Source organism: Nerophis lumbriciformis, linkage group LG31 (assembly GCF_033978685.3).
Source record: "Nerophis lumbriciformis linkage group LG31, RoL_Nlum_v2.1, whole genome shotgun sequence".
NCBI classification, from domain to species: Eukaryota; Metazoa; Chordata; class Actinopteri; order Syngnathiformes; family Syngnathidae; genus Nerophis; species Nerophis lumbriciformis.
Window position 1 is genome coordinate 5,174,587 of NC_084578.2, and position 13,335 is coordinate 5,187,921.

A 13,335-nucleotide genomic window follows, 5' to 3' on the forward strand; every position below is an offset into this window, starting at 1 on the left:
TTTTTTAAACAAAAATGTAAAAAAAAAAATGCTGAATTGCAATAATTTCACCTCAAAATGTAGTGTATTTCACTGTAAATGGAAGAACAGTACTGCTGTTTTTATGGTAAAAAAGAAAAAGAAAAAAAAAAGCAGCTCAGTTGCCAGAATTTTTCTGTAAAATGTACATTTGTGTTTTTAAACAAAAATTTAAAAATATATATGCTATGGTGCAATAATTTCACTTCAAAATGTAGTATATTTTACTGTAAATAGAAAAATAGTACTGCTGTTTTTATGGTTAAAAAAAAGCAGCTCAGTTGCCAGAATTCTACTTTAAAATTTAATTTAATTTTTTTTTTTAAACAAAAATGTCAAAAAAATATGCTAAGGTGCAATAATTTAACCTCAAAATGTAGTGTATTTTACTGTAAATGGAAAAACAGTTCTGCTGTTTTTATGGTTAAAAAAAGCAGCTCAGTTGCCAGAGTTTTGCTGTAAAATTTACTTTTTTTATTTTCAAACAAAAATGGGAAAAAAAATATGCTAAGTTTCAATAATTTCACCTCAAAATGTAGTGTATTTTACTGTAAATGGAAAAACAATACTGTGGTTTTTATGGTAAAAAAAAAAAAAAAAGCAGCTCAGTTGCCAGAATTTTACTGTAAAATTTACTTCTTTTTTTTTTTAAACAAAAATGTAAAAAAAAAAATGCTAAGTTGCAATAATTTCACCTCAAAATGTAGTGTATTTTACTGTAAATGGAAAAACAGTACTGTGGTTTTTATGGTTAAAAAAAGCAGTTCAGTTACCAGAATTTTTACTGTAAAATTTACATTAGTTTTTTTAAACAAAAATTTAAAAAAATATATGCTAAGGTGCAATAATTTCACCTCAAAATGTAGTGTATTTTACTGTAAATGGAAAAATAGTACTGCTGTTTTTATGGTAAAAAAAAAAAAAGCAGCTCAGTTGCCAGAATTTTACTGTAAAATTTACATTTGTTTTTTTACTGTAAATAAAAAAAACTGCAATTTTACAGTAAAATGTTGGCACCTGAGCTGCCAGTTTTTTTGTTTTTTTTACGGTAAATCAACAACTATAGATTTTTCGGGGTATTACTGTAAATTCCAAAACAGCACCACAGTTTATTACAGTAAAAAAATAACAGTTTTTTTTTCATTTAGAGAAAAATGCTATAAAAACCACAGTCAATTTCACAAATTGACCATGAAATCTATTGCTACTTTTACATCCCACAATTTGATGGATAACTTGCTTTGAAATCATTATTATTAGTATTTATTTTTATTTATTTTTTTAAATGGTTTGAATGTTTGATAATATATTTTTGCATAATTAGACTATATTTAAGTTAACATCATTTGCGATTACATGGAGTGCATTTATTACTTTTCTCCCAAAATAGAAAGAAATAATACATTTAGTAAGAAAAGTTACAGTACTTTATTGATACATATTATTTACAGGCTTTCCAGGGCCAAATAAAATGAAGTGGCAGGCCCACATCTGGCCTCTGGGTCTTGAGTTAGACAATTTTTATTTTAAAATTTTTGTTTTTAATATTAGAATAAATATATATATATATATATATATATATATATATATATATATATATATATATATATATATATATATATATATATATATATATATATATAATTGTGTATATATATATATATAATTGTGTATATACATTATTCAATTGTTTTTTTTATTTTTATTGATTTGTGGACCAAAGAAAATCCCCACTTACCCGCAGAATCTTGCAGAATTTCTATATATTTTTTTCTATTTTTTTACTTTTCCCATGAAAGCACCTTTAGCATTTTAAATGAAGAGAAAAGACATTTTAGATAGAAAATATCAATATAAATAAATCCAGCATTCTATTGACTTTGATGTAAACATTTATCTTTAGTTTGTGCTCGTTTGCATGGATCTGATCACATTTGTGGTGTTTAATAAAACATCAAAGAGTCCCGCTGGCATTGTTTTTGACTAATATTAATAATATACAGTATGTTGTTGTCTTGGTCAGTGCAATATTAATAATATACAGTATGTTGTTGTTGTCTTGGTCAGTGCAATATTAATAATATACAGTATGTTGTTGTTGTCTTGGTCAGTGCAATATTAATAATATACAGTATGTTGTTGTTGTCTTGGTCAGTGCAATATTAATAATATACAGTATGTTGTTGTCTTGGTCAGTGCAATATTAATAATATACAGTATGTTGTTGTTGTCTTGGTCAGTGCAATATTAATAATATACAGTATGTTGTTGTTGTCTTAGTCAGTGCAATATTAATAATATACAGTATGTTGTTGTCTTGGTCAGTGCAATATTAATAATATACAGTATGTTGTTGTCTTGGTCAGTGCAATATTAATAATATACAGTATGTTGTTGTTGTCTTAGTCAGTGCAATATTAATAATATACAGTATGTTGTTGTCTTGGTCAGTGCAATATTAATAATATACAGTATGTTGTTGTTGTCTTGGTCAGTGCAATATTAATAATATACAGTATGTTGTTGTTGTCTTGGTCAGTGCAATATTAATAATATACAGTATGTTGTTGTTGTCTTGGTCAGTGCAATATTAATAATATACAGTATGTTGTTGTTGTCTTGGTCAGTGCAATATTAATAATATACAGTATGTTGTTGTTGTCTTGGTCAGTGCAATATTAATAATATACAGTATGTTGTTGTTGTCTTGGTCAGTGCAATATTAATAATATACAGTATGTTGTTGTCTTGGTCAGTGCAATATTAATAATATACAGTATGTTGTTGTCTTGGTCAGTGCAATATTAATAATATACAGTATGTTGTTGTTGTCTTGGTCAGTGCAATATTAATAATATACAGTATGTTGTTGTCTTGGTCAGTGCAATATTAATAATATACAGTATGTTGTTGTCTTGGTCAGTGCAATATTAATAATATACAGTATGTTGTTGTTGTCTTAGTCAGCGCTAACTGTCTTTGTTCTTTCAGCTCTTTGGAGATGTTTGCTACCACTGCAACCGTGTCATCGAAGGAGATGGTAAGTTTGTCTTTGCAAGTCATTCAAGATGATAAATATACTGCAGTAATACATAAATATACTGCAGTATTACATAAATATACTGCAGTAATACAAGATGATAAATATACTGCAGTTATACATAAATATACTGCAGTAATTTATAGATATACTGCAGTAATTCATAAATATACTGCAGTAATTCATAAATATAATGCAGTAATTCATAAATATACTGCAGTAATACATAAATATACTGCAGTAATTTATAGATATACTGCAGTAATTCATAAATATACTGCAGTAATTCAAGATGATAAATATACTGCAGTAATACAAGATGATAAAAATACTGCAGTAATACATAAATATATTGCAGTAATTCAAGATGATAAATATACTGCAGTAATACATAAATATACTGCAGTAATACATAAATATACTGCAGTAATTCAAGATGATAAATATACTGCAGTAATACATAAATATACTGCAGTAATACATAAATATACTGCAGTAATTTATAGATATACTGCAGTAATTCATAAATATACTGCAGTAATTCATAAATATACTGCAGTAATACATAAATATACTGCAGTAATTCAAGATGATAAATATACTGCAGTAATACAAGATGATAAAAATACTGCAGTAATACATAAATATATTGCAGTAATTCAAGATGATAAATATATTGCAGTTATACAAGATGATAAAAATACTGCAGTAATTCAAGATGATAAATATACTGCAGTAATACATAAATATACTGCAGTAATTCAAGATGATAAATATACTGCAGTAATACAAGATGATAAAAATACTGCAGTAATACATAAATATACTGCAGTAATTCAAGATGATAAATATACTGCAGTAATACAAGATGATAAAAATACTGCAGTAATACATAAATATATTGCAGTAATTCAAGATGATAAATATACTGCAGTAATACAAGATGATAAATATACTGCAGTAATTCAAGATGATAAATATACTGCAGTAATACATAAATATACTGCAGTAATTCAAGATGATAAATATACTGCAGTAATACATAAATATACTGCAGTAATTTATAGATATACTGCAGTAATTCATAAATATACTGCAGTAATACAAGATGATAAATATATTGCAGTAATTCATAAATATACTGCAATAATACATAAATATACTGCAGTAATACATAAATATACTGCAGTAATTTATAGATATACTGCAGTAATTCATAAATATACTGCAGTAATTCATAAATATACTGCAGTAATACATACATATACTGCAGTAATTCAAGATGATAAATATACTGCAGTAATACATAAATATACTGCAGTAATACATAAATATACTGCAGTAATTCAAGATGATAGATATACTGCAGTAATACATAAATATACTGCAGTAATTTATAGATATACTGCAGTAATTCATAAATATACTGCAGTAATACAAGATGATAAATATAATGCAGTAATACAAGATGATAAATATACTGCAGTAATTCAAGGTGATAAATATACTGCAGTAATTCATAAATATACTGCAGTAATACAAGATGATAAATATACTGCAGTAATACAAGATGATAAATATACTGCAGTAATACAAGATGATAAATATACTGCAGTAATACAAGATGATAAATATACTGCAGTAATACAAGATTATAAATATACTGCAGTAATTCAAGATGATAAATATACTGCAGTAATACAAGATGATAAATATACTGCAGTAATACAAGATGATAAATATACTGCAGTAATACAAGATTATAAATATACTGCAGTAATTCAAGATGATAAATATACTGCAGTAATGCAAGATGATAAATATACTGCAGTAATACAAGATTATAAATATACTGCAGTAATTCAAGATGATAAATATACTGCAGTAATACAAGATGATAAATATTCTGCAGTAATTCAAGATGATAAATATACTGCAGTAATTCAAGATGATAAATATACTGCAGTAATTGACAAATTTACAGCAGTAATTGAGAGATGTAGTGCAGTAATTGATAAATGCATTGCAGTAATAGATGAATGTAGTGCAGTAATACAAGGTGATAACACAGTACATGATGTGGTGTATTGCAGTGGTGTCGGCCCTCAACAAGGCTTGGTGTGTCAACTGCTTCTCTTGCTCCACCTGCAACACCAAGCTCACACTCAAGTAAGTCACATGACTACACTCCACTAAGTCACATGACTACACTCCACTAAGTCACATGACTACACTCCACTAAGTCACATGACTACACTCCACTAAGTCACATGACTACACTCCACTAAGTCACATGACTACACTCCACTAAGTCACATGACTACACTCAAGTAAGTCACATGACTACACTCCACTAAGTCACATGACTACACTCCACTAAGTCACATGACTACACTCCACTAAGTCACATGACTACACTCCACTAAGTCACATGACTACACTCCACTAAGTCACATGACTACACTCAAGTAAGTCACATGACTACACTCTACTAAGTCACATGACTACACTCAAGTAAGTCACATGACTACACTCAAGTAAGTCACATGACTACACTCAAGTAAGTCACATGACTACACTCCACTAAGTCACATGACTACACTCAAGTAAGTCACATGACTACACTCCACTAAGTCACATGACTACACTCCACTAAGTCACATGACTACACTCCACTAAGTCACATGACCACACTCAAGTAAGCATACTTGCCAACCCTCCCGGATTTTCCGGGAGACTCCTGAAATTCAGCGCCTCTCCCGAAAACCTCCCGGGACAAATTTTCTCCCGAAATTCAGGCGGAGCTGGAGGCCACGCCCCCTCCAGCTCCATGCGGACCTGAGTGACGTGTTGACAGCCTGTTCTCACGTCCGCTTTCCCACAATATAAACAGCTAATGATGGAGGGCGAGTTCTTGGTTTCTTATGTGGGTTTATTGTTAGGCAGTTTCATTAACGTCCTCCCAGCGCGGCAACAACACACAACAACAGCAGTCATGTTTTCGTCCCCCGTAAAGCAGTTTGTCTGCCGTAAACAGCAATGTTGTGACACTTTTAAACAGGACAATACTGCCATCTACTGTACATGCATATGTGACCCACCCATAATGTGTCACATTTTTGTGTTGATTGATTTATTTTATTTTGTGGTTTGAATTCGTTTTTGGAGCTGTCATTACACATTTATCAGTATTCACATTGGTCAGTAGGGGGCAGTAGGGCGTTTCTTCCCAATTGAATGCTATCACCTGCAGACCGGAAGTGTCTTGTCATTCTGATGAGCGCGACCAGTCTGTGAACAATTGAAACGTCCTGTGTGCTTTTTCCTCCTGTATAACAGGTTAGTTTTGGTGAATCAACTCACTGAATAATATCCATGTGATCTTTATAAGTTTAAGTACACATTCTGATGGTGGAGCCTAACTCTAAAGTGTTTGTGAGTTGTAGTTTGTATTTGTGAATGAATCCAGTGCACAGCTGCAGTAATCAATACAAAATGGCGACGTGAGTGCGCAATGTTTATATAGGAACTTCTGATCCTAATTCAGACTCCCAAATTACAGCTCCCGTTTTCTTATTGATTTTATAATGTATATTTGTATAATGTGTGTGTTCTGAAATAGTGACAGAGAATAGAACAAGGATGGACAATTCAACCCTTAACTCAACAATGAGGAGATGAGTGTTATGTGTGTGTATATGTGTAAATAAATGAACACTGAAATTCAAGTATTTATTTTACCCCACGACCCCGAAGGGAATACGCGGTAGAAAATGGATGGATGGATATATATATATATATATATATATATATATATATATATATATATATATATATGTAATAAGATATATATATATATAGCTAGAATTCACTGAAAGTCAAGTATTTCTTATATATATATATATATCTTAACCACGCCCCCAACCACGCCCCCGCCCCACCCCCGACCACGCCCCCCACCCCCACCTCCCGAAATCGGAGGTCTCAAGGTTGGCAAGTATGCAAGTAAGTCACATGACTACACTCAAGTAAGTCACATGACTACACTCAGGTAAGTCACATGACTTCAGTCCAGTGCAAATATCTTGAGCTTCTTCTTCCTATTTGCATGTCCACTCTCAGCTTTTCATACATGTTTTCCCTGCACCTGCACCTGCACCTGCACCTGCACCTGCACCTGCACCTGCACCTGCACCTGCCCGCTTGTTTGTATCAAGTCCTACTCTTGACCTGTTTCTCTTCAACTCTTGTCCTTGTTGTGTGTGTGGTCCTCCATGTTGCTCCTTCCTCTCCATGCTTCCTCTGCGGTGTGTCAGGGATAAGTTTGTGGAGGTGGACCTGAAGCCGGTGTGCAAGTACTGCTACGAGCGTCTCCCAGACGACATGAAACGCCGCCTGGCAAAGCGTGAGCGAGACTCCAAGGAGAAAAAGAAGAAACCTTTGATTCCCATGTGTCTGTGATCCTTCCTTCTTTCCTTCTCTTGGTCAGTCTGTCCTCTTCACCTGCTCCATCTTTCACATGCATTCTAACTCCTACATAAGCCTTAGCAAGAGTCAGCTCACAGTGGAGGTAAAGTAAACATCAAGGTAGTATTTACACGCTGGAAGCAGGCCTGGGTTTTGCTCATTTTGGGGGCAAGACCCTCTTTAGTGTGGTCCACCTTTTTGACCGCACAAAGGCCAAAGGTCAGGGCAGGAAGAATGTCATGTGTGTATACATGTGTGTATATATATATGCGTGTGTATATATATGTGTGTAAATATATATATATATATATATATATATATATATATATATATATATATATATATATATATATATATATATATATATATATATATATATATATATGTATATATGGGCAGCACGGTGGAAGAGGGGTTAGTGCATCTGCCTCACAATACGAAGGTCCTGAGTAGTCTTGGGTTCAATCCCGGGCTCGGGATCTTTCTGTGTGGAGTTTGCATGTTCTCCCCGTGACTGCGTGGGTTCCCTCCGGGTACTCCGGCTTCCTCCCACCTCCAAAGACATGCACCTGGGGATAAGTTGATTGGCAACACTAAAATGGTCCCGAGTATGTGGATGTGAGTGTGAATGTTGTCTGTCTATCTGTGTTGGCCCTGCGATGAGGTGGCGACTTGTCCAGGGTGTACCCCGCCTTCCGCCCGATTGTAGCTGAGATAGGCTCCAGCGCCCCCCGCGACCCCAAAGGGAATAAGCGGTAGAAAATGGATGGATGGATATATATACAGGTAAAAACCAGTAAATTAGAATATTTTGAAAAACTTGATTTATTTCAGTAATTGCATTCAAAAGGTGTAACTTGTACATTATATTTATTCATTGCACACAGACTGATGCATTCAAATGTTTATTTCATTTAATTTTGATGATTTGAAGTGGCAACAAATGAAAATCCAAAATTCTGTGTGTCACAAAATTAGAATATTACTTAAGGCTAATACAAAAAAGGGATTTGTAGAAATGTTGGCCAACTGAAAAGTATGAAAATGAAAAATATGAGCATGTACAATACTCAATACTTGGTTGGAGCTCCTTTTGCCTCAATTACTGCGTTAATGCGGCGTGGCATGGAGTCGATGAGTTTCTGGCACTGCTCAGGTGTTATGAGAGCCCAGGTTGCTCTGATAGTGGCCTTCAACTCTTCTGTGTTTTTGGGTCTGGCATTCTGCATCTTCCTTTTCACAATACCCCACAGATTTTCTATGGGGCTAAGGTCAGGGGAGTTGGCGGGCCAATTTAGAACAGAAATACCATGGTCCGTAAACCAGGCACGGGTAGATTTTGCGCTGTGTGCAGGCGCCAAGTCCTGTTGGAACTTGAAATCTCCATCTCCATAGAGCAGGTCAGCAGCAGGAAGCATGAAGTGCTCTAAAACTTGCTGGTAGACGGCTGCGTTGACCCTGGATCTCAGGAAACAGAGTGGACCGACACCAGCAGATGACATGGTACCCCAAACCATCACCCAACCATGCAAATTTTGCATTTCCTTTGGAAATCGAGGTCCCAGAGTCTGGAGGAAGACAGGAGAGGCACAGGATCCACGTTGCCTGAAGTCTAGTGTAAAGTTTCCACCATCAGTGATGGTTTGGGGTGCCATGTCATCTGCTGGTGTCGGTCCACTCTGTTTCCTGAGATCCAGGGTCAACGCAGCCGTCTACCAGCAAGTTTTAGAGCACTTCATGCTTCCTGCTGCTGACCTGCTCTATGGAGATGGAGATTTCAAGTTCCAACAGGACTTGGCGCCTGCACACAGCGCAAAATCTACCCGTGCCTGGTTTACGGACCATGGTATTTCTGTTCTAAATTGGCCCGCCAACTCCCCTGACCTTAGCCCCATAGAAAATCTGTGGGGTATTGTGAAAAGGAAGATGCAGAATGCCAGACCCAAAAACGCAGAAGAGTTGAAGGCCACTATCAGAGCAACCTGGGCTCTCATAACACCTGAGCAGTGCCAGAAACTCATCGACCCCATGCCACGCCGCATTAACGCAGTAATTGAGGCAAAAGGAGCTCCAACCAAGTATTGAGTATTGTACATGCTCATATTTTTCATTTTCATACTTTTCAGTTGGCCAACATTTCTAAAAATCCCTTTTTTGTATTAGCCTTAAGTAATATTCTAATTTTGTGACACACGGAATTTTGGATTTTCATTTGTTGCCACTTCAAATCATCAAAATTAAATGAAATAAACATTTGAATGCATCAGTCTGTGTGCAATGAATAAATATAATGTACAAGTTACACCTTTTGAATGCAATTACTGAAATAAATCAAGTTTTTCAAAATATTCTAATTTACTGGCTTTTACCTGTATATATATATACACAGTATATACACATATATATATGTATATATATATATATATATATATATATATATATATATATATATATATATATATGCTGTCATCTAACCCCTGACCAAATGTTTCTAGCCCAATGTGCCCCCCAGGTCAAAAATGTTGGACACCTCTGCTCTACATTTTCTACAGTTTGTCTGACATTCTTGTCAGCATGCAACATTGTTGATGACGTTAAAAGGAATACTGTATCTCCTTTGTGTTGATAAAGTATGATAGCATACTGTAAGTCTGATACACTCGGGCCTCAAACCTTGGCAAGGTGTTTACAACCAGCAGGAGTACATCCTGTCATTATTCATGAAGGAAAACACACACAGACAGGTTCATTCGTATGTATATATATATATATATAGTATGTAGTATGTATTTGACTGACAGACAGGTAGGTTCATTCGTATGTATATATATATATATATAGTATGTAGTATGTATTTGACTGACAGACAGGTAGGTTCATTAGTATGTATATATATATATATATAGTATGTAGTATGTATTTGACAGACAGACAGGTTAATTATGACAAAGAGTGAAGTGTTATGTTATTAGTTCCACATAGAGAGAGGTGAATAACTGCTGTTGGCATGTTTCCCTCCCAGGAACAAGTTTGTGGAGTTTGACATGAAGCCAGTCTGCAAGAAGTGCTATGAGAAGTTCCCTCTGGAGCTGAAGAAGAGACTGAAGAAGTTGTCTGAAACCCTGGCCAGGAAGTAAACACCCATTATGATGTCACTGATGATGCTCTTCTATGTTCATTGTCACACATGATGATGTCACTGATGATGCTCTTCTATGTTCATTGTCACACATGATGATGTCACTGATGATGCTCTTCTATATTCATTGTCACACATGATGATGTCACTGATGATGCTCTTCTATATTCAAGGAGTCCAAAGAAAAATGAAGAAAACACGTTTTTGTTCAAAGGGGAACTGCCCTTTTTTTAAAATGCTGTCTATCATTCACAATCTTTATGTAAGACCAGAACACATTTCTCTATTTTTATGCATTCTAAGTCGTAAATAAACACTAGCAAAAGTCAGCTAACAATGCAGCTAATGGGGGGTACTTGATTCATAAAGTTCTCTAAAAAAAACATCCAAAAACCACCAACAATACTCTAATTTACATGTCATGACTAGGGCTGCAACTAACCATTAATTTGATCATCGATTAATCTGTCGATTATTACTTCGATTAATCGATTATTAATCGGATAAAACACACAAACTACATTTCTATCCTTTCCAGTATTTTATTGGAAAAAAAAACAGCATAATGCCACCATACTTATTTTGATTATTGTTTCTCAGTTGTTTGTACATGTTGCAGTTTATAAATAAAGGTTTATTTAAAAAAAAAAATTTAAAATAAAAATTTTAAATTAAAAAAAAATATTTTTTTAAATTGCCTTTTAATTTACTTTATAATCGATTTTAATCGATTTAGTCGATTAGTTGTTGCAGCCCTAGTCATGACCTGAATATTAACCAAGTATTAGCAATATTGTTTATTTTTAGCGACGCTGCTATATTGACATATTGAGCTGCTGCATCGCCTCTGAGTTGGTGAAAGTTAATTCTAGATTATAAGTCATGCCTCTCACCTGGATAGTAGAAGGTTGTGGACATAAACCCACAAATTGGTCAACTTTGACGTCCAACTTAGACCCGAAAGACACGAAAAAAAAACTAATTTTTAACCCTATGTAAGGATTATGATTAATTATTCATCTAAACGGGAAAATATAAATATCCCATCAGTCTGTATCCCAGTGGGAGCAGACATTATACAGTAAGTGACTGTTTTATTATGTTGATAGTTTGTACATCTTGTTTAGCACTTAGCAATACTGCTACATGATGCTTAGTGTTTCACTAAAGCTGCATCTGTTTAGCACACAGCTTCTAAAACTTGTAGATCATCCTCCTTATATTCAGTCTCAAAAATATAAGGTTCTGGATCATCATTTGTCCCAAAGTAGTATAAAACTTGTAGCTCATCCTCCTTAAATTCAGGCTCAAAAATATAAGGTTCTGGATCATCATTTGTCCCAAAGTAGTATAAAACGTGTAGATCATCCTCCTTATATTCAGTCTCAAAAATATAAGGTTCTGGATCATCATTTGTCCCAAAGTAGTCTTTGTTGTCTCTCATGAAGTCTGGCATGATTAGTAGTGTTATTGTTGTTGAAGGGAAAGTGAACGTTGTGATGCGTCTGTGAAATTGATACGCCGACGTATGCTTAAAATGATCAAACTATGTAAATAGTACATTATTATGAATGTTACTACATGACATGTATACTTAAATAATGTATATATTACATGTTATTATGAATGTTACTACATTACATATATACTTACATCATGTATATATTACATGTTATTATGAATGTTACTAGATGACATATATACTTACATCATGTATATATTACATGTTATTATGAATGTTACTACATGACATATATACTTACATCTTGTATATATTACATGTTATTATGAATGTTACTAGATACTACATATGTACTTACATCATGTATATATTACATGTTATTATGAATGTTACTAGATACTACATATGTACTTACATCATGTATGTATTACATGTTATTATGAATGTTACTACATGACATATATATACTAAAATCATGTATATATTACATGTTATTATGAATGTTACTACATGACTTACAGCGTGTATATAAAACGTTCATGGAGGCTTTTTGGTGCGCTTTATAGTCGACTCCTGTTGACTCCATAGTTGGCTGACTTTTGCTAGTGTTTATTTACGATTTAGAATGGATAGAAAAAAAAGAATGATCGAGAAAATTCCCCCAAAAAAGTGCAGTTCCCCTTTGAATCCTATTACTCACTCTTTAATAAGACTATATCATGTATTATTAATGTGTATTGTGTTTATTAGCAAACTATATGTCTCTGCATTGGCTTGGAATATCATTTTAGTGTTTGTGCTACGTGTCGATCGACTTAATTGATCCATGTTTCCTGTTAATTGCGTTTCAAGTCAGTGAAAGACTAATTGCCACCTATTTATTTAGTTAAGTTGAGTCTGCATGGACAAAGAGTTGCCACAGTGTACAGTCAGTCCTCTTACAGTGAGACAGTGGCTGCTGTATCTCAGGGCAACTGTTTGAAGGACTGTGACATTTGCAAACAGCAGGTGTTGTTGCTGCACGGAACACAAGGAACGTTCTTCCCTGCCCTAACTCCCTACAAATACTGTTCAAGCGCATGAGAGCAAACATTGTATATTTGCCATAAAAGGTGCATTTATTTGACCCACTATAATCACACATTCCATAGCCAGCAGGTCAGGTGGATTTTTAGGTTGCACAAAAAAAAACGATTTACACTGAATTGT

At 33.9% G+C, this 13,335-nt stretch overlaps 1 protein-coding gene across 4 annotated transcripts in view; it reads left to right on the top strand.

Moving 5' to 3' along the window:
- LOC133574255 (LIM and senescent cell antigen-like-containing domain protein 1) overlaps positions 1 to 11,286 on the top strand; it is an 86,130-nt gene extending 74,844 nt beyond the window's left edge. For 3 of the 4 annotated variants that reach the window (XM_061926357.1, XM_061926356.1, XM_061926355.1), the window contains exons 8-10: positions 3,010 to 3,058; positions 5,152 to 5,227; positions 10,548 to 11,286. In XM_061926357.1, the coding sequence (XP_061782341.1) occupies positions 3,010 to 3,058; positions 5,152 to 5,227; positions 10,548 to 10,662 (240 nt within the window). In that variant the 3' untranslated portion in view covers positions 10,663 to 11,286. Of the gene's footprint in view, positions 1 to 3,009; positions 3,059 to 5,151; positions 5,228 to 7,374; positions 7,510 to 10,547 lie in introns of all 4 variants that reach the window. The other variant, XM_061926358.1, reaches the window with a different exon arrangement.
- Positions 11,287 to 13,335: the final 2,049 nt, after the last annotated feature.